Genomic DNA, 21,959 nt, shown 5'->3' on the forward strand with positions numbered 1-21,959 from the left:
TGTTATTGGTACAGTCTTATCAGCAACGGAATCGGCGATTTAACCTTTGATAAACATTCGGATCGCTTAAAATTTTTTTCAAATTATTTATATCCGTTTCTCTATCTTCGCTTAAATTTAAATATTCAAACAGCATTATCATCCTCGCACGGAATTGTTGTTCTTTTCTTCTTATCAAGGCCATTCATCTTTCCTACGTCAAGCTGTAAAGTCTTCGTAGGAAGGCACGTTTCCGGGTACAAGCGACGTGAAAAACACGTTTCGCAATAGTATATTAAAATCAACGGCTCGTGCGTTCTAGCTTTCTGGTACCGATTTGCTTATTCAAACGAGTTGGATGACAATATATTAATGTTCGAGCGTTTCGTTTTTATATCTAATACGATGTTACGGATGATAAAAACTATCGTTTACCGAGGTAGCTACTAAAAAAGTCGTAAGACGAGAAGAGTTTCTTAAGACGTTTTTTTTTATTTACCTATTAATCTACTAGTTACATTTCTGCTTATCGGTGAATTTATCGTTGTCGATTCACTATGTCGTTTGGCTCAAATTGGACGAAGTTTTCTTTTCCATAGTTACAAAAGCGCCCAACGTGCGGCGATCTCGGCCGAAGCGTTTTACCAATGTAAAGAACCGTAACGTTTTCGCTGCACCGAATTACCGACCGATCTAACGGTGAACCGAACGATGCTCGATCGCGGCAAATTTTTCAGCTCGCCCAACCGATTATCGATCGGCGGATAAAGCGCACCGTCCAACCAATGCTTTGTAGCGTGTCTTAAATACAAACATAGGCGTACCGTAAAATGCTTACAGCGTTCGTTTGTTATTACCAGTGGCGAAGAAGCTGCTAGATCCGGTGATACCCGGTTATCGTTTAAAAAACACCAGGAGGTCAAGCGTTTCTCGATAAACTCTGGTCATAACACAGGCTTCGATGTCAGCCGCAAAGTTCTCCCTGGTCCGGTTATATCCGGAATGCCGATAACTCGACCCCGTTAATGTAGTTCCCTAGTGATTTTTCGCGATCCGGCTCCTTTCCCGGATCGCCGCGCTGTTCTCGTCGCGTCTCGTCGAATCAGCAGAAACGTCGAAGTCGAGGGTCAACGAGCAATTCTCGATTACAGTTCGCTGTACCGAGCCTGTATATCGAACGCTATAGCGTTCGTTCGGATAATGCCACGAGGGACGAACTCCGTGGTATCGAGTTTATTTCGTAGGATCTTCCGTTTTATTTATTATTTTTTCCTCGTTAAGCGTATGATAATTCGCAGCGAGGTTTGTTCCAACGATTTCGATAAAACCATCGATCTCGCAAATTCCCCGATACTCGTTCCTACGCTTTTCTCTTATAAATTCGCATTTCGATTTCGTCGAGGAACGCATAGATCCGTATTCCGATTTCCTTCGTTTCGTCCAACTACTACACAGGCTTTCCTAAAATACCATTACGGCAACTGCGATCATAAACATTTGGCCAGGCTCCACGATCGCGATTCCGTGGCACCGATGTAAAATAATTTATTTTATCTTGCCACGTGCGTGATTAGTCGTGGTCGGTGCATGTATCTGGTTCAAGGCGGTAATCCGCGTGCTCGTCGGTTAGAAAGAAGGCGCTCTCCTCGCGGCTCGGTCGCCGCTTTTTTCCCCGCGGTTGGCGTTAGCGGCAATTCAGTTCGAGCCGTGTGCATCGAATGCACTCGCGTGCGAACGAAGAAAATTGCCACGGAAGAGAATTCTCGGGGCTGGCTTCCTCGGTGAAACGTGTTTCCTCACGTGTTGGGCGTTATGCATCGCGCTTACAACACGTGATAGCGGCGGCGCGGCGTCATCGTCGAAGCGGCATCTCCCTCCTCGTTAAAGGAACGTAGGCGCCGCCGGCTGTGGATCGCAGTCGTGTTCGTACCATATCGAAGTACGCATAGTGTGTCGCTGCCTTCGCGACATCGTACGAGTCGTATCGTTTCGTCTCGTTTTATCGACAGTGTCCCTCTATTTTCGTCAGTTTATACGAGACGTTGCTTTCCTTTACGACAGTATGCGCAACTCTCTGTCGTTTCTTTGTGGAATATATCGTTAATTATCGTATACATAGATCGTGAAGTAGAAGTATTTTTCTGTAGTGGATACCACCGAAGTAACGTTCGCCGAGATTCGAATCGAGTGACGTCTTTGAAAGGGGGCGATATAGAGGCGCGATTCGTGGAAACGTTCGAACGTGCCACTTACAGCAATATTCTTGGATGTAAGATACAATTTCGTCAGGCTTCTAATTAAATTGCTAAGAGGGCCCTCTCGTATCGTGCCACCATTACGCCAAGTTGTTCGCGAGTGTGAGTGTCTGTGATTGTACGATTACTTGAAAACGGAGCAGGACTACGGCGTATTAGTTTTCACGCGTTCTTGCGTTCCGAACACGATGGTGACGCACAGTATGGACAATATTTTGAACATGCAATACTACACCGCGAATAGCCACGTCGATGCGGTAGCGCATTCACCACCGTTGAGGAAGAGACGCTGTATGAATAAAGAGGTGACATCTTATTTCACGATCGGCAATTTTCTTCTTTGTTATGCCGCGCCACTTTGCTTTCTCGTTTCGCCGAGTATTTTGCGAACCGTTTTTTTCACTTCTTTTCGACCTCGAAGCATCGCGAAGTTCAACAAATTCGAGAAATTTCGGTGTTCGTTTTCGAATTTACTGTATCTTAAGGAGTGCGGCGAAACGATGTTTGTTATCGAAGAACAGCATCTACGTAGGAGGAGAATTGTGGCATCTGTGTCGAAAGCACAAAGTGACATCTAACATCGTCCGACTTATCATCGTCTTTTTGCATCGTGTAAACTTCCGTCAAATGCAAACGTAACGTTCTACTACACATCAGATACCACAATTATTTATCGTAAATCGGAAAAATTGTTGGCAAGCTTCAGATAACGTAACAATATTACCGACGTCATACGTACTGCTCGATTATATACACATGCTCTCGGAATAGCGCAATGATGTATCATATTGTTAATTATCTTGTGGAAACGATCGTTTCGCTATCATCTTCGTTATCTTACGAAAACTGTCGAAAGTTTTAGTAACGTGTTATCTCTTTTCTGCTGTTGCAGCAAGATCCAATGTCTCATAGGATTATCGAAAAACGCAGGAGAGATCGTATGAATAATTGTTTGGCCGATTTGAGTAGGCTCATACCGGCCGAGTACTTGAAGAAAGGTCGAGGAAGAGTGGAGAAGACCGAAATCATTGAAATGGCTATACGTCACATGAAGCATCTTCAAGGTCTTCGACAAGGTACTAATCAGATTAATCGAAAAGAATATTTAGCTGTAAATTAGGCTTTCCAAAGAATGCTTGTAATTTTTTAACCACTCGGCCACGTTTGAACCTTTTTGTAAGATTTTTAAAAATAACGTTACTTTCACTTTATTCCTTAATGCCAATTTCTTATTACTTTTACCTAATTTCCTAGAAGATAACAATTCTCTTACAAAAATGTCGACCAATATGAAATTACGCGTCCTGTGATTATGCTTTTGATAGTATAGTAGACGTATCTGGCTTTATTTCGTTAAATGGCGTGCGTTACTTAAAGTTTAGTGATCTCGCTTGGAAATGGTTGACACCAACTTTGGCTATATCGATAATTTGTCGTATTTACAAGAATTTGATGAAATTTCAGAGTCGAAACACCCAGCCGTGACGTCGGTGCACACGCATCCCGAAGACAGCGTGGACAGTGTATCGCATTCAACTATCGCATCTACCGCGGCAGAACACTACAGGCTGGGTTTCCAAGAGTGTCTGAGCGAAACCGTGCATTTCCTCGTGGAAGTGGAGGGCTTTTTTGCCAGAGACTCTTTATGTGTTCAACTGATCAATCATTTGCAGCAGCACTGCGAGAAGATCCTAGCTACCAGTGAGTAGAAGTTCTTACGAAATGAAATAACGAAGATTAGCGTAAATTAGTATAGCGCAAAATTCCTACAAATGCATGGAAAGAAAAGAGAAAAGAGGAAATTAAATAAGAAACCGAAATTAATGTCGTGAGTTTTATACGATTACAAAATTCACGATTGCAGGCGACAGGCTGGGTTTCCCTCATCCAGAGATGCCAACCGCGAACGGTATCGCGAATGGCTCTAGTTACGCGCACACCAGCATTCCGACGATGTGTCAGCCGAACGGTCATTCGGACCACGGCTCGAGCTCCGGTGCAAGTTCCTTCGGTGATCCGGAGCGTCCTCTGCGCCCAGCGATCATCCCACCGCCGACTATAGCGAGCGACGACAGCAATCATAGCAGCCATTCGCATAGTACACCGCCGAGTACCAACTGTAAGCCTTCCAACTACAAGTTCAAGAGCTCTATCAAGCAAAGGTTCTCAGCGGAGAGGATAAAATCCAGTCCCCCGCCGACCATCAGCATGGAAAAACCATCCGCGTCTCACGGAGTTCCGATCTTTGCCCTTCACGACGGTGGCGCCTTCTACGTTCCGTTAACCGTCGAAGCTTCTCTGTTAAGGCCTCATCTGAACTTCATGTCGGACACCGGTCCTGACACGGTGCTTCATCCTGTCACGATATCGGTAAACTTCAACCATTCGAGTCCGCCAGCCTGGTCACACCACCATAGTCCTACGCACCAGCAACAGACATAAACGAAAGTCAGGAATCGTATCTGAATGTAACCCGATATCCTGTTTCGCTCGTTCCAACCGTCGATACACGTGTACGCGTATACGCGTGTCTTCGTACGTTTTGGATCCGCGAATCCTAAATCCGCTCATGCTAAAATTGGCGTTGTCGGTATGCCGAACACCGTGTCTCGCGGTGGACGAGGAGAACGGGCGACGGCGCGGATCGATCGCGCTCGTTCAAAGACACGATCGACTACCGTGGAATCATCGAACGATTCGTCCAGATGTTTCGAAGATCGTGTTCGATCGGTTCTTGGAAAAGAAACGGTCATCGTTGCACGGTGACGGCGATTTTATTTTCTTTCTGGTTCTTTAGCTTACGTTAACGTCGGAGGAACGCTGGTGTATAGCGTGTTTTAACGTTTTACGAAGCAACGAGGTGTCGAGGATGGTTTTTTCTTTCTTTTGTATATTTACCGAGGCTGTGGGTTGTCTTAGCATTTACGAGATTCGAGAGAAAGAGCGATTATAGAGACGTCGTTGGTAGAGATCGAGCGTTAGGGCTTGAAGGCCCGGGGTTGCTTTAGCTTCGGTATGTTTCTCCTTTCGTCGGTATCGTCACAGTCGAATCCCGTTCCTCCCACATTTTCCCCCTCTTCCTCTCTATTACGTCGATCTTTGTTTCCTTGTATCTTCTTTTTACCCGTTTCACCCTTCCCTGTGCTTCATTTTCTCTTTGTTCTTCGGCTGGACAAGTGCGTCGGGCGATGAATAAAAGTCGCAACAGTATCGAACTCGTCGAATTACGTCAATCGGAGCGTAATTAGTATTAAATAAAGATTAATCGATGTGTTTATGTTGGCGAAGCAACTGAGCTACCACCGTATAAATACATATGTACGTCGAACTTTTTCGTAGCACTGGAGCCTGGATTGCCCGCAACATATTCGATCGGCCGACAAAGTTCTGTTTTCGAAACGTAAGCTAGCCGACAGAAGTGCCTACAATATTTTCAGTTAACAGATTCCATTTATGTGATCGTTCCGTATGTACGAAGATAGTGGTTTATTTCTTTTCTGCGGATAATTCTGTGTCACGTTCGATCGCAAGAACGATCGATTCTGCTCGGCGCCCTGGCAAACGGGCCTCAGCAATTAAAGACTGACCAAGACCTGCATTACACTAAATTCTTGTAAGATCATTGCATTAAATATATATTTGTACATACCACGTTTAGTTGTAACGTTAACGAAGAATTTATGCGGAATAAATTATATTTACCATAGCCCTTTACCTCTTATCTCATCTTCCATGATTTACTTATAAATGTACATATATGTTAAACGTATTTATCGTTACCTTAACATGGTTGAAAATTGAAAATATTCTCTTCAAAATTTCGGAGAACTCAGGGATCTTTTAATGTTGCTTTTAATGCGATATAAATGAAATTAGAGAATGTTGATTAATTATAATTTATAATCTAATAACTTTCATTAAAAACAAAAGATGTTTCGTTCTATTGGGATTCGAATATTCGAAGAATTTATATACAAGCTTACGTAATGTTTTCAATTTTTACGTGGAGAATTTTATTTGACGAAGAAATCCCCATGTCTGTGCAAAGATCGCTTCGGGAAGGAAATAAGAATGAAACAATGCGGTTAAAATTTTTTTTTTTATTACATCAACATAATACTGGCTAAGGGTCAAAACAATTGAAGAACGCGTCTATTAGGGGCACCGAGATTAACACAGGCAACTCGCAAGTGAAACTTGCTGGCGTATACGAGGAAGGCCCGGTGTAACCGAGCTCCTCGATCGGGAGCGAGTTTCCTTCGAGCCGCGAAAGGGATGGGAGCACAGTCTAATGTTCCCTAACTAGAGATAAATACATTTCTTATACAAGTAATAAAATTATTCGCAGCGAGGCAACCAAGTCTTCGAACAAATCAGCCTTTAACGAATCCTTCGAAAAGAAGATTAAAAAGTAAGGGATGGCGAGGCAGCAGCGGGTACACTCTTTATGTGTCCAACTCGAATCGCATCAGGTTACGTTAGTGTTTCTCGTTTAGGTATATGGGAATCTGTATGCGTGTATTATATGGGTGCGTGTTACGTGTTCTACGCGTGTTTCTTTCGTAAACGCCAGGAAGTCGTGAATAAAGAATGTGTTATCGAATTAATAATGTGGCGCGGAGGTCTTAAGTGATTCGTCGTGACCGGCCGCTGCCCCGTGTTTAGTATCGCGCAATTAAGCTGTGATGATCATACGTCGTCATCCCGTTCTATTTCATCGGTTGTGTGTAATTGTTGTTGTTGTTACATTTAATTGAAAAACCTAACTACACATAGTTCAAGGGAACTGAATATTGTTCTGCTTTTTTTTGACGTTTTCTTTCTTTTTTTGTTCTTTTAGTTTTTTTTTTTTTTTAGTTGTTTTGTTTTACCTGTAATTGGACACATATTCGTCAATGTAAAGAATGAAGTAAAAACGTAAGAATCCACCTAGCATATGTGGGGTGTGCGCGGGGCGTGGGTGAACTGAATGTGCAAATTCGGATAGATGCGCGGATTCAATACTATCGGATAATGTAACGGGGGTAAGCACAACATCTTTTCACTTTTTGTATTATTATTATTAGTCGAGTATGAGTTGAATGAAGCAGCCGCGGCGCACTGCATCCTATCGGAGGATCCCCTCGCGGAGGAGACGCTCGTCGGGCACCAGCCCGCGGACTGCGAGCTTCCGAGGAAGCTTGATGGTTACTTTTTCTTCTGGGCTTTCTCCGCGGCTTTTGTGACCTTGCCCTGGGTATCTTTAAAGGTGACACTCTGCAAATTAATAGATTTTAACGTTAAATCTTTACCGATTATACTCTTGGAAAGGATAACAATACGTGATACAAGAGAAATCGTTTTTGGATTCACGGATTTTTCTATGATTTTCGTATAACAGAAGATTTTGAGATTTTTCTTAGATCGATAGCTCTTGTTGTTTGTTTGATAGATGCGTTTAATGTGCATACTGCGGTAGCGTTCAAAATCAAAGTACAAAAATTAAATTAATTCTTTACAAATCGCGTAACACGACGTTTATCGAATATCCTTTTGACAGTGATGCTTTATCTTTCCTTATTTTTCTCATAAATCTATATACTCCGTGTAATATACGTAAGAACATAGCTGTGTACATTACATAAATAAACTTTTGAAATATATTCTGTAAGCGCGACATGAAACTAACATAATGATCGTTTAAAAGTTAAAGATAAGGAGTGATTAATACGAAGAGTTTCAAATACGCATAGTATCTAAAAGCAGATATAATTTCTCAATAATTTTCCTGCCTGAATAAACGTATTTGTACGGCTTTCTTTTTTATCACAATTGGCGTCACTTTATCAGTTATTTACCAAGCGTTTGACGTTATCAGACGAGGGTTAACGTCACGTCACTCTTTCTTATGTCCTAATATAATATTCTCTAAGATTCTGCAATCTTTAGAAAAATATTCTATCTTTCCTTAAATTTCAATTCCATCAGAATTTCCTTAGTATACCAATTTTAGTTTCCTACGACAGTATATTCGTCGTTCCAAAAATATAATATTACAATACTCGCGCTCTTGGCGAAATATCAAATTAGTCTCAAGATGTACACGAATGAATATTTCATCTCAGGAAATTATATCTTAATTTCGTAGAAACAGTTATTAAACTCGTCGTGAATATATTTATCAATGTAATCTTTCCTCGCCACAAATTTGAATAATATCCTTGCATCCGATTAAAAAATGTTTTGCTCGAGACAAAGTACCTACAGATTACTATACCCGATACTTTAGATTGCGTAACGCGCCAAGAGATGTCAGAGGTCTGGAATAAAATAAAAGTCATTATACTCTTGTCATGTTGCCATGACATTTCGACCATCGAAAACCATTAAATATCAAAGGTGAATACCGTATGGTGTACATATCCATCGGCGTCATCGATGCGCTGTATTCTTCCAATTTTTTAAATCTATCTCGATCCAGCGAATTCTCTATGTTTCAAGAGCCTCTTTAACAAAGATTTTAATCAATGAAAGAGACGAGGAACCTTCCACAAAGAACATCAAACGTTGTATGCGCACATATCGGTTTCAATGAAACTCCGCAAATAATTGAAACGTATGCCGAGATATTCGATACTTTATAACGAAGTTTTAATCAATTACAGTCGGTTACACATCACTGCAAATGTTGCGATTAATTCGTATCGGAGAAGAGAAACGCCAGCTACGTTATTAAAGCTTCTCTTCGTAAATTAAATATTTTCCATTTCGCGTCTATCAGAGCTTCATAAAAATATAAAAAGCGTAAGAAAAGCGCTCGAATCGCTCGATGTTGCTAGATCACTTTATAGGGAATTATTTTATTACCTGATAAGTCCCCTTGCACGATTGAACCGACGTTATCGGTGAAATTTTACAAGCTACTAATTACAAGTTATTTAATATCCATAAGAGTTACCGAATTAAACGAACATATTGTTCTTCTAACGATAATAGTGCCAATGATGATAACAATAATGCTCGTAAAGAATCGCCTACGAAGCACGAAATATCCGCATGAAATAATCGTACCTTTATGACGCCCACAGCGACAGTCTGACGCATGTCGCGAACAGCGAAACGTCCCAGCGGCGGGAATTCCTGGAAAGCTTCGACGCACATCGGTTTAGTCGGCTGCAACATCACGATCGCAGCGTCTCCGCTTTTGATGCTTTTCGGATTCTCTTCGGTAGTCTTGCCGGTACGACGGTCGCATTTCTCTTTAATCTCCGCGAATTTGCATGCGATATGAGCAGTGTGGCAGTCGAGCACCGGCGTGTAACCGTTGCTGATCTGCCCGGGATGATTCAGGACGATTACTTGAGCGGTGAAATCGGCAGCCCCTCGCGGCGGCTGATTTTTCGAATCGCCTGCCACGTAACCACGTCTCAACTCTTTCACGGAGATGTTCTTTACGTTAAAACCGACATTGTCGCCAGGCAATGCCTCTGTCAACGCCTCGTGGTGCATCTCCACCGATTTCACTTCGGTGGTCAACGCTGCTGGAGCGAATGTTACCAGCATGCCTGCGAAACCAAAACCGTTGATGACCATCTCGAACGAAATATTCGACGATACGAATATCAAAATTACGTTTTCTTGCTATTTCTTTCAAGACAGACGTTTCAAGTAGCAAAAGTCAAAGAGAAAATCTTACCGATAATTATTAGACGTTTCTCGTGAAAATCAAACTAACGAATTGTTCTCGTGAAAAGATGGTTGAAGAAAAGTGACGAAGCATTTAGGCAAGTCCTAAATATCCTAAATATCCATACCTGGTTTCAGAATACCGGTCTCCACACGACCGACCGGTACAGTACCGATACCACCGATCTTGTACACGTCCTGAAGCGGTAAACGAAGAGCCTTGTCGGTGGGTCTGGACGGCGGCAATATAGCGTCAAGGGCTTCGATCAGGGTCTTTCCATCGGCGTTACCATCTTTACGCTCCACTTTCCACCCCTTGTACCACGGCGTGTTCGGCGATGGTTCCAGCATGTTGTCACCGTGCCAACCAGAAATCGGCACGAACGCCACGGAAGCGGTGTTGTAACCGATCTTCTTGATGTACGACGATACCTCTTTCTTAATTTCCTCGAAACGAGCTTCCGAATACGGTGGATCGGTCATGTCCATCTTGTTCACACCGACGATCAGTTGCTTTACACCCAAGGTGAACGCCAGCAGAGCGTGTTCGCGCGTCTGTCCGTTCTTCGAGATACCAGCTTCGAATTCACCGATACCAGCCGCGACTATTAACACGGCACAATCGGCTTGACTCGTCCCAGTGATCATGTTTTTGATGAAATCGCGATGACCGGGAGCGTCGATGATCGTCACGTAGTATTTTGCCGTCTCGAATTTCCAGAGGGCGATATCGATCGTGATACCGCGCTCGCGTTCAGCTTTCAGCTTGTCCAACACCCAGGCGTACTTGAACGAACCTTTGCCCATCTCCTGAGCCTCCTTCTCGAACTTCTCGATCGTACGTTTGTCGATACCGCCGCATTTGTAGATCAAATGACCAGTGGTGGTCGATTTGCCCGAATCGACGTGGCCGATCACCACGATGTTAATATGAATCTTCTCCTTACCCATGTCGACGCTCTAGTTACCTGCAAGATTGACCAGGCTACGTGAATGCTCGGCTTCGTTATCGATTTCTGGGTTCGCTCGACTCGTTTATGGAAAGGCGATTAGTCGCGACGCGCGCGATCCCCTTTTCAGTTATGTCGACATCGAACGCTGTTCGTAAGAATCGAAGAAGATATTTCGCACGAAAATAACGGCCGTTTCTTCGTTCCGTTTTTTTACATTTTTAATCTACACAAAGGATTTCCCTTTTCTTCGTAGATTATGATCGGTGGTTAAAATCAGATTAACCGCGCGTCCTATTACATCGCAACTTCGTTACATCGCGTAACCTTCTATCAAAGCTCGTATTAAAAAAGCCAGTTAAAAATACGATTTTGTCTTTCAACTCGATATCGCGTATACAGTTTCTTACCCTCAAATGCAACTTTCTAACGGTATAAATAAGCTCGACTACCTTTGACCGAAGATAGACACCAGACGTATACATTGCAATCGATAAAGCTTATTTTGATCCGAGCTTACTTCGACTTCTTTGAGCAGTTGGAAGTTATAAACGATGGATAAATTATAGAAGGTGACAATTATTTTTACGCTAATTCGATAGTTTAGCTGCTACTAAGGTATTTTCACAATTATTTCATATTTTTAGCTTATACGATTTAATTTCATCAAAGAGAAAGATATACAGAGTGGTTGGTAACTGGTGGTACAAGCGGAAAGGGGGTGATTCTACGCGAAAAAAGAAGTCGAAAATATAGAATAAAATTTTTTCTTTTTTTTTTTTTATTTTTCCAACGAGACAACGATCTACAGTGAGATCCGTTATAACGAGACGCGATAAAGTGCACGCGTACCGAGCGAAAATTCAAAGTCGATTTTCTCGAAAACAAAGCCTCGAACGAAAAATTTTTATTCTATATTTTCGACTTCTTTTTTCGCGTAGAATCACCCCCTTTCCGCTTGTACCACCAGTTACCAACCACCCTGTATATAAACAGTTATTTCCTGTTTCCTGTGTCCTGATTCATTTACGCATAATTGGTCGTACACGTCCTTAATAATTGGCCGGAATTCGATACACCACGGAATGTTGTTCGTTATCGGATGGGAATACGACGAAACGTTAGTTCGTGATGAGACGTTTGAATCGTTCGTCGCTGGCAGATCATACGCGTACTTATACTACTGGCACGCCAGATATTCCATAGTTGATCGCGGTTCTATTGGTTCGTTAACAGACTTTGCGTGACAGTCGTGTCCGCTTCTGTTTCATATTTAATGTCATGGGAATCTGGAAAGATTATATTTCTTTGTTACATTTTTTATTATTCTTTAGGGCTAATTTTTCATGTAAAATCGTTTAACACGGTTAAGAAATATTATCTACAGAAAATTAAAGAAATTAAATTGAACAAACGAAAGAAACGTATTTAGATCTGTGATATACATATATTCTATAATTGATATTTTAAAGCAATTAAAATCTTATTGGAAAATTAATAATGTCTTTTGCTAGATCGAATTTTCTAATTATTTGATATACTGTATTCCTTCTATAAGTCGTGTTGTTCAGACGACGCAACTTTTTCTATCGCGATTTTCCTTTTTTCTTTCTATTTATAAATTTAATAAAATTTCTTTTTCTTCTTTAAACCACACATCGTTTGCCTTAATCACGAGAGGTGCTCGAATATCATATCGTTACATAACAAACGTTTCCCGACACGTTTCGGTGTATGGTTCACACATTGACGAGTGGAGCTGTATCGATTGCTCGGATTCGACGAATCATGCCGCTTCCTAGAATTATTGCGTCCGTAGGATGTATCGAATTTCTCTCAAGTTTGTAAGCAATAACGAGAGTGCAACAAACCGAACGCGTTTGAAAATAAATCACACCTAAAAGGAATATGAATCGCTTAAGCGTAATACGTTAAATAAGAAGAAAACAAAAATCCGAATACACGATTCCACTAAAAAACAAAGAAAATGTGAAACTTTACGTTTAACATTTTTTTCATTAAATCAACCAGTTTAATGAGTTCGCATATTGCAGGAAAATTCACTTCGAGAAAGTCGCTACTCCTCTTTAAGATCGTCTATGTAGCGCTTCGTTTCTTATTAAAAACACCTACAGAAAAATTGTCTCGTCAACTCCATCTTATCCGTGTTATTACGTGTTGTCGTCTTATTACGTAAAAGTTTACAAGAACTCGCGAAACGACCAGCTACCCCTTAAGAACACACCCCCTGCGTTATAATCACGTCGTTCTCATCGAGAATACTTCGTAAACTCACGAACCCCGTCGATTACGAAGTAATCTCGGATGAGAATAAGACGAGAACACGATTGATTATTAACAGAATGCGTCGAGTTTCACTGGCTGATCGATCGTAACACTTTTTTACTCGGGGTAAGTACTGAATCACGATGGGCGGTCGGGGTAATTACTTGTTACATTCGATCGGATTACAGGACGATTTCTCGCGGATTATCAACGTTTCGAACTTATATCGCGCGCCGAATGGCCCGGTCGTAATTGCTCAGTGGACAGGGTTCGTTGCACGTTGTCGACTATCGAGAGAACAATTAATATTTACGTGTCAACGGAGGCTAGCTGACGAACCGCGAAGGGTATTGATTCGACGAAAGGGCCCCATGCGGGCCACATCGAAAATACCATCGGTGCGAGTATGCGCGCTTATTCGGTCGAGCCCTACGAGAAAAAAGAGAGACAGACTCACCACGGCGATCAGCATTGTCGTGCTTTAATTTTCACCCCACGAAAATATCTCTCTGGCCACCCAGACCTCGCTTTCGATCGATATTATTCCAAAGAATCACGATTAAACCCCATTCCCGTATTACGAACCTTCCTTTCGTGCATTTTTCCTTCAAAAATTGCGACTCTCGATGATACGATGTTCGAACGATTAAAAGATCCCATGGAAATCACGTTAACGTAGCGCACACGTTCGATAGCGTGCAACGATTCGCATACACCGGCCTCTTCTAATAATAGTCAGAGCGACCGAGCAAAGCAGCCATTTCGCGAACCGCAATTTCAGGCTCGCGACACGGACATCGCCTATCCAATATCTCGAACAATGCACCATCTCGAATCAACAAAAGTGCCATGTTGCGCGTTTTCTCCAGTTTCGGAGATCGTTGAACCGTAAACAAGTTTTACAACGTTCGCACGCAACTCGCGCTCGTATGATGCAACTGAACATTAAGGGTAAAGAGGTTAAGCGAAGACAAAACTGCCGGTCCTACCTCAATACCGGTTTCTAGACACTTACCTCTTTTCCAATAGGTTTACACAAACTCCAGCAACGAACAGGGAGATAAGTCACGACGAACAGGAAGATAAGTAACGCGAATTAAGCGGATGCGATTACGTCGCGAGATGCTCGCCCTCGACCGCTCAGCGTAATGGCCGCGGCAACGAACTAGCGGCGCACTTCTCGCCAAGTGCCCGGTCCTCGCCTACTCGTATTCTACGCGATCGGTCGAATCTGTTCTAACGATACATTCGACTTTGAAATCTTTTATACGCAACGAATATAGCCTATCGAGTCTTTTACATTAGCGTTAGTCTCTTATCTACGAAAAACGAAACGTGCACAGGGCGGATTTGCACCGGGCCGAATCAATATGTCGGCAGCGGCCGGCACTGCTCCACTTCCGTGTTACTATTAGAAGAGTAATGTCTGCTTCGTTTACATCGATTTTTACGTCCGTCGCGTTATAATTTCGTAATATCGCTTGGCTCGGAGTTGTCCGAAGGATTTACTTACCGGTATCGACGGGATGGAGAGGCTGGAAAATCCGCGTGGTATCGCACGTATTTCTCTTCTAGCCACTAGGACGGGACACGGTGACAGAGAGAGTCGCGGAGGGAGAAGGAGAAAAGGCTCGGGAAGAGCGAGAGAAGCGGGCCGGGGTGAAATCGCAGTGTCATCTGCTGGCGTAGCCTGCGGCCAAGGGTGAAGGGCGCATGTGCCATCGACACGGTCGACGATGGTCCGCGAACACGATTGGACGGACCAGCCTCGACAGTCTATTTTTCACCGGCGCCACCGCTCCTCAGTTTTGACCGATGATGCATCCGCGAGTAGATTCGCCAACTGCCGGATAAAAGCTCGGTCGGTGCATTTCGGGCGAGCGCGCACGCGAACGCTCGCGGCCTCTCGCGACAGAGATCAGCTTCTAATGCCTCGTCGAACGATTGCAAGCGCGATGATTGTCCGAGACGTTCGTTGACCATCTGTGTGTACCGTTCCTCGACGGTCTTGTGCAGGTTTGTAAAATTCGACAATAGTTCACTTCTCAAAGGATATCTTTTCCTTCGTATTACCTTTTAAATTGCTAAGAGGCAACCAGGATCACAGGTTGATCGGCAGCTTTACAAACAATTGACCGATGTTATTGCCACGAGGAACAAATGTTTTTGTTTTCCCGTGTTTCCATTGGATTTGTTCGTCGTGTGACTAATTTCATCGAACGTTAAATGAAATTACGTAGGTTTAGCTTTTCTGCGACATGTCGTTGGAGTCATGTGCTTATTTCATCAGAAATAGAATGGCGAATAGTTATTGCGAGCGAGGTCAATGCTCGGTGTATTTAAAAACTGATAGAAAGATTTTTGTCTTATTTCCCGTAATTTATGATCGAATTACATATTCTCCACTATCTTGTTTACAAATATCGTAGAAAAAATATAAATAATAATTAGCTATATGCAGCGACGAATAAGAGTATCGATAGAGATTACATAGGTATATTTTCTTGACGTTATTAATTCGACTTAAGGGTTCATCTTTATGGAACACCCCACGAACTTCTTATTTGGGAATTTCCGATTGACTTTGAAGAACGTCTCATCGATTGTTCCCTTAAACGCTGATCGAACGAGCAATTGTTCAGCGAATACAGCGGTCTGCGTGGCGTACGTTATCTGAAATAATGCAGCGTCGCTGAATGTTGAGTGAATGGAAATTTTTGTTTAAATATTAAAAACTATATTTATGCGATGTAGGAGTTTAAAGACTTGCAATTTTTCGAATAGAACACGTAGATTTTGTTTGTACAAGTTTTATGCAATTTTTATGAACACGACTAAAGAAATGGAAATTTATTTCCTATCAGATAATATAGCGAGTACGTATCTTTACCTTGAATAATTATTACGTTTCTGCTCGTTTAAATTTCTTATAAATGCAAAAAGATCACCCTTTCAACAATGCAATTTCTATATTCTATTAGAATCCAAATATCTTTTGAAGTTGTGAAATTTCATAATGAGAAAGTTGGATCTTGAAACATAGAAGTTGAAACTGTGAAAGACAATGAAACTATTGGAAATAGATATTCGAATCGTTGCGGTGCAACTATTCACACTTGGAGAGTTTCGAGGGTCGCAGGATCAGGGAACTTTTCGATTTATGGATTCACGCTATGGTTAGATATTAATGGTGGAAGATGGAAGAGATCGAGGAGATAAGCTCTAATAAATTCGAGTGTTTTAAATTTCAGGCGAACTGAAAAGATTTTCTATGAATTATTATTTTCTTTCTATTAATATTATATATCGCATCTATATACATCTAAGTCGCATCAATAATATCGTAAAACATCTGAATACATGTCGTTTAACTAATAAATACATTTTCTAAATGTCCAATAATCCCTAAGTACATCATAAAAATAAAATATGTAAGAACTAAATACCTTCCACGTTATAAATATTTCACTTCTGAAGTGTAAATATTAACTTCCAAACCTTTGCATAATTGTCCATTGTTACCAGATATGTTTTATTTCTCTACTTAGTGAGCCTGGGTGGACCTGGTCGGTATAATCCGGGTAGACTAAAGCGGTTGCCGTCAATATACATATACTATACTTTAATTACAACCGACTTAGGACTTATAACTATTTTACGTTTAAGTCTCGTCTCTTTCAGGTACTTGCGGAGACCCAGTGACCTGCGGATTCATTGTTGCCTTTTCATTCTTAGCAGCTGAGAAATTCCGTGAAAGTAATTTGCACAGAACCGTAGAAGGAGTCTCTTTATGAAAAGAAAAATAGTTTCATTTGGCTATATAAATTTAAGCTTTCGACAATTACTCGTTTTGTGCGACGATTTGCTTCCAATTCCTTTATTCGATCTGTGTCGTACTCGACTCTTCTCCCAAAACGTAATGCAACTTTGAGATCAAAATTTCGGAAATCAATTCCGACATTGGCGTTTGATCAATACATTCTCTCCATACACGGTGTACAATTTTTTCTTTTTTTTTTTTTTTTGTTTCTGCCGTATTTTTATTTTTACGATAATAAAAATGCCGAAAACGAAAATGCTCGCTTTGATTTGAAACGACTTGAGAGATTCAGCAACATTCTTCCTTGAAATGTATAATGATTTGAATGGTAGAATAAAATTGGCTATTTAAAAATACGACTAACGACATCTAAATGAAAAAAAAAAAAACGGAATTATTTTCCGTATAATCTAAGAGAAAGCTACTAATTCGTTATATTAATCAATCATTATCGTTTCCATTATTATGGATTTGTGATATTAATATTCAATTCCTACGACTCAAATTGTCACGCGTTATCGGAAATTTGGTTAATTTCTATGTTTATCGATACGAGATATCACTTTTCGCAAGTCTATTTTGAAATATAATATATATGAAATATCTTACTTCTTATTTCCATTAGGAATCGCAATATTTTACCATATTTATATACAATGACTTACGAAGGTGCTTGAGCATTCGCTACAGAAAATTTTTATGAACAGGTATATTATGCGGAAATTATTATATATACTATATTACACACACACACACACACACACACACACACACACACACACATATTATTCTGAAACTTTATTAACATTGCAATGAGACACGATTATCGTGATTGTATTAGTGAAATTTGAAACCAATTCGAAAATGTATATAAAAGATTGCAAGGTATTTATTGCAACATTTGATAAAAAATTAGTATACGACTCATGTTTAATGTAAATCTAATAACAATTTTAATTCTAATCTAATCTAAAATCAATTACAAAATCACACAATATCATATTATTATATCACTATTATAAGCATCCTCTATTATTGGTACATACAAAATCTAATAACCAATAAATATGATAAAAATAAAATGTTCAGAAATTGTATACCTTGTACGGATATAGATTTAAATAATATACACTTAAAATATATGAAAAGTATGCCGTACACTCTATACAATCATACTATGCTACACAGGGGGTAATTTTCTACAGTATTTGTTTGCTTTTTCCCTGCTTGTATACCTGCTCGGGTGCGCTGGGCATATAAGGCCCAAATTTTTCTCGTGGCCACTAGTTCTACTGTTACTTTGGTGCGGGAAACATGGATTTATTAAAATCGATCTTTGACTTTTACACGTGGAAAGTGGACTTTATATCGCAATTACCTGTAGAGGTATTTCAAATAATATTCCGCAAGCTGGATCCTGAATCGCTTTTACAAGTAGCGCAAGTTTCGCGCACGTGGCACAACATATGCAGTTCAGACCCATATTTGAGAAAAACAGCAAGGAACTATTTAAAATGGAAAAAAGAAGGAAAGGAGAAGCAAGACAATGACGACAATGATAACTATGATAACTTTGATAACTTTGATAACGATGAGGTCGACGAGGTCGACGAGGACGACGAGGACGACGAGGACGACGAGGACGACGAGGACGACGAGGACGACGAGGACGACGAGGACGACGAGGACGACGAGGACGACGAGGACGACGAGGACGACGAGGACGACGAGGACGACGAAGACGACGAGGACGATGAGGACAACGATTTAGGCTTCGATGATAGTGATTCTGAAAACAATGACGAATACGACAATATTCCGAGAATGAGAGAGAATATTCCACGAATGAGAAATCCTAATTGTCCTATCTGTAGGTTTGAGTATGCGGGGCCACTTTCTCTAAATGCTTACCACATGTATGTATTGCATAGCCACAGAAGGCCTTCGAGACAATTTATTAGATTCTAGTAAATTCCGTAGATTTGATTAAAAAAGTTAGTTGATAGAATTAGATTTAGATGCATTAGTTTAGATTGTAGATTTTTATGAAAAATTTAAAATTCCAAAAATATACAAGATGTACATAGTGTGCGTTATTTACATAACAAAGCCTCCAAACGCCAGAAATTCTCGCACAATCAAGAACTCAACACGATCAAAAATGATCTGTATGATCGACTTTATCAACGCATTCCTACCTTGCCCGCAATGGATATAATCTCGTACAAACCGTGTTTGCACCACCAACATGGAAACTAATCGATTTAAAGCTGTAGCGCAAGCGCTAGAAAGGATGGCGTACGTTGCGCCCCTGCTTTCAGGCGAAGAGATTGATAAATTTCACCAAAACAAACCAGAGAGCATGGACAATAAGAATAAGTAGCCGTTAAAGATCCATCGTTCTTCGACACCATTCATCGATAGCGATTTAATCGACATGAGTCCTGGACTTGGACACGACCCTCTTCCTTCATACAACATCACTGCATTAGGTAAAGTCAAATACGTCTATTCGTTTTTTCTTGCATGTCGCTTTTTCTTATAATATGTAGCCAGTAAGTTGTACAAGTTTTATGAAATGCAATTATTCTCCTATCATGTTCAGGTAATACGGCATTGTGTCTGTGGCAGCAACCGCAGCATATATTGTTTCAATTGGCGAATTTCTGCTTCGCGTTGTCGTATTCAGCACCTTCTTCGAAGAAAGGAATATTGTTCATGCATTCTGTCCTAATAATAGGTTAATAGATTTATGCATTTTCCGGGAAGAAATCAACGAAATTTTTCAAATCGAACAACTCGTTTATTAAACTTCATAAATTTTGTCATTTCAGGATTCATGTTGTTGTCAGGCTGGGCATGGCACGTGATCTGCGCACCGGACATATTCTCTTGGAACTTCAGTTTCCTGGTATTGAACATCGGTCAACTGGTTTATATCGTTTATCAAATGAGACCGGTCCGATTCGACCCTGAATTAGAGGAAGCGTATCACACTCTCTTCTATCCATTCAAAGTGAGTACTTTAAAACGTTCGTGAACAGTCCTCAAAGATTTTGTATGCAGTTACTGTTATCGCCGTATAGAGAATGATAGTTAGTCGTTCGATTTCAATGCTTAATCATTCGCGCATCTGTAGATATAAGGCGATTTTAACATTCAATGGTTAATTAAAAGGCCAGAAAAGTCTTCAAAAGTGATTTTTGCAACAAAACAACGATCTAGATTATCAGGATTGTTACGTGTAGAATCGACTTTTATAAGGAAGATTTTACTGTTGAAAACAGGTGTCTCGACTGCAGTTTAAGAGGCTGGTGTCCCCAGAATTCGCATCGATAATGTCGTTGCATGCAGGTGAGGCATACGCAATGCAAAATCTAACTCGGACAGACAGATTAGGACTACTGCTTAGCGGCAAGGTAAACGTTCTCAGCGATTCGAATTTCCTGCATCCTATTCTGCCTTGCGAGTTCCTAGATTCGCCGGAATTCGAGAGCTCTCGGGCATCCGTGGACGACAAATTCAAGGTAAAAGCTTGATATCAGATTAATATTATCATTTGAAAAATTTACTATTTATCTGTTTATAGTAGTAATCTATCGCAATGTCGTAATAAATCGGAATTGGATAAAACGAAACAAAGAAAATAATTATAAAGTTCGAAAAGATGAATTTTATTACATAAAGTTACAATAATTTACTTTTGCATTCAGGTGTCAATTGTCGCCGCAAGCTCCTGCAGGTACTTATATTGGCAAAGATCCGCGCTGGAGTATCTCCTCGTGAAGGAAGCATATTTAGCGACGGTTTTAACAACGTTGGTTGCCAGAGATATTGCCACCAAATTGTACGCTATGAACAACAAGGTAATAACAATCTCTGGTTGTCATTAGTTCCATTCTTTTGATACGGAGAATGACTACAGTCATTCGTAGTACAACGTTTATCGAATCCAAAGGATGATTGAAATTGCTAATTTGCGAATTTTTATGGAATTTTTATTAAACTTAAATAATTCTCGAATTAACGTATCGCCATATAAAACGGTGTAGAAAACGTAGCCTGCGAATCGAACATAACATTTTAATACGACGATATTAAGACGTTTTTAAGATTATTCTGCTCGATTAAAAACAAATGAACATCTTTTTCTTAGGATAACATCTGGTTAGATTGTTACAGATAAAGGATCGCATTTGGATATAAGACTGCCAACTATCAGCGCAGGGTTAACGATAAGTAGCGAATACAGGAGTCCAAGAGCATCCAGACAAGCATTGATTCGTAGGAAGGAATCGTCGATGTCTTCCGATAATGGTAATCTTTTCTACTCCAATTCCTATCCTATTTTAATATTTTATTTCTTTATTTAGTCAAGTATTGATCAAAATTACGTTCATATTTTTATTTTATCGATATTCCTATAATTCTTTCTTAGGTGTTTCTCATCTAAAAGATCGTCAGGCGAACAATCTCTCGAAGAAAGGAGCACCGAACATGGAACCTCTTCCCGAAATGCCTTCATACGACGACTTGGCGTCCAGTGGTGTGGAGAGTTGGTTAGATTCGTCGAGCAAGTATCACAGTTGCGAGATCGTGGACGAAGAATAGCAGGAGGCCTCCTTAACGCCGGACACATTTTACGAGGGAGACAGTGAATAGTGCTGCGTTAGGGAATTGCATAATAAATCAAATGAAGACTGCAGTGTTTTAACCGAACTTTATTACAAGGAACTAAGTGATAATGATAAAATAGGCCAGATCATTTCCAGTTGGTGGTGGAAACTTCATGAACGTGATTGTCGAGAATCTACTCATAACAGTTTAGAAGGAATGCCGTAAGAAAGAGCGAAGTTTAGCATATAAGATAGTTTTGGTACGTGTTAATAGAATATATTACCGATTTTCGTATAAGTTGTTATAATTGTAAGAACATAGTTGTTAGAATTGTAATTTCATTTATATATCATTTATAACATTTTAATTCTTTTCCTTTCTGTTTCG

General features: G+C 40.6%; 3 protein-coding genes across 7 annotated transcripts in view; 2 read left to right on the forward strand and 1 right to left on the reverse strand.

Annotated features, from left to right (window-relative positions):
- The window catches only part of cwo (transcription factor cwo), a 38,869-nt gene extending 32,926 nt beyond the window's left edge, over positions 1-5,943 (forward strand). For 2 of the 3 annotated variants that reach the window (XM_069123541.1, XM_069123543.1), the window contains 3 exons: positions 3,127-3,310; positions 3,699-3,935; positions 4,099-5,943. In XM_069123541.1, coding sequence (XP_068979642.1) covers positions 3,127-3,310; positions 3,699-3,935; positions 4,099-4,676 — 999 coding nt within the window. In that variant the 3' untranslated portion in view covers positions 4,677-5,943. Of the gene's footprint in view, positions 1-1,877; positions 2,540-3,126; positions 3,311-3,698; positions 3,936-4,098 lie in introns of those variants that run through there. The other variant, XM_069123542.1, reaches the window with a different exon arrangement.
- A 376-nt stretch (positions 5,944-6,319) lies between these two features.
- Positions 6,320-14,818, reverse strand: Ef-1a-f1 (translation elongation factor eEF-1 alpha chain). 2 transcript variants are annotated; one of them, XM_069123539.1, is made up of 4 exons: positions 14,649-14,818; positions 10,028-10,867; positions 9,285-9,778; positions 6,320-7,490 (listed from the first exon to the last, which is right to left on the reverse strand). In XM_069123539.1, exons 2-4 carry the CDS (start codon positions 10,848-10,850, stop codon positions 7,422-7,424), a joined length of 1,386 nt encoding a protein of 461 aa, XP_068979640.1. In that variant the 5' UTR covers positions 10,851-10,867; positions 14,649-14,818; the 3' UTR covers positions 6,320-7,421. The 2 variants fall into 2 exon arrangements, with proteins under 2 accessions (XP_068979640.1, XP_068979641.1); XM_069123540.1 differs by lacking the exon at positions 14,649-14,818 and adding an exon at positions 14,151-14,499.
- A 4,430-nt stretch (positions 14,819-19,248) lies between these two features.
- LOC138184734 (popeye domain-containing protein 3) lies at positions 19,249-21,729 on the forward strand. Of its 2 annotated transcripts, XM_069122969.1 has the most exons (7): positions 19,249-19,447; positions 19,561-19,695; positions 19,790-19,971; positions 20,243-20,482; positions 20,669-20,821; positions 21,128-21,272; positions 21,394-21,729. In XM_069122969.1, exons 1-7 carry the CDS (start codon positions 19,393-19,395, stop codon positions 21,564-21,566), a joined length of 1,083 nt encoding a protein of 360 aa, XP_068979070.1. In that variant the 5' UTR covers positions 19,249-19,392; the 3' UTR covers positions 21,567-21,729. The 2 variants fall into 2 exon arrangements, with proteins under 2 accessions (XP_068979070.1, XP_068979071.1); XM_069122970.1 differs by lacking the exon at positions 19,561-19,695.
- The last annotated feature ends 230 nt before the right edge of the window (positions 21,730-21,959 follow it).

Source organism: Bombus flavifrons, chromosome 11, assembly GCF_040668555.2.
Source record: "Bombus flavifrons isolate JBK064 chromosome 11, iyBomFlav1_principal, whole genome shotgun sequence".
Lineage (NCBI taxonomy): Eukaryota > Metazoa > Arthropoda > Insecta > Hymenoptera > Apidae > Bombus > Bombus flavifrons.

What these genes read in the sequence shown, in the direction of transcription:
- Ef-1a-f1 (XM_069123539.1), bottom strand. Translation starts at nt 10,850, where the DNA reads ATGGGTAAGGAGAAGATTCATATTAACATCGTGGTGATCGGCCACGTC. An exon ending in GACCGGTATTCTGAAACCAG is followed by an intron (nt 9,779 to 10,027) that starts GTATGGATATTT and finishes TTGGTTTCGCAG; the next exon opens with GCATGCTGGTAACATTCGCT. An exon ending in TCGCTGTGGGCGTCATAAAG is followed by an intron (nt 7,491 to 9,284) that starts GTACGATTATTT and finishes ATTAATTTGCAG; the next exon opens with AGTGTCACCTTTAAAGATAC.
- LOC138184734 (XM_069122969.1), top strand. Translation starts at nt 19,393, where the DNA reads ATGAGTCCTGGACTTGGACACGACCCTCTTCCTTCATACAACATCACT. An exon ending in CCGTGGACGACAAATTCAAG is followed by an intron (nt 20,483 to 20,668) that starts GTAAAAGCTTGA and finishes TTTTGCATTCAG; the next exon opens with GTGTCAATTGTCGCCGCAAG. An exon ending in GTCGATGTCTTCCGATAATG is followed by an intron (nt 21,273 to 21,393) that starts GTAATCTTTTCT and finishes ATTCTTTCTTAG; the next exon opens with GTGTTTCTCATCTAAAAGAT.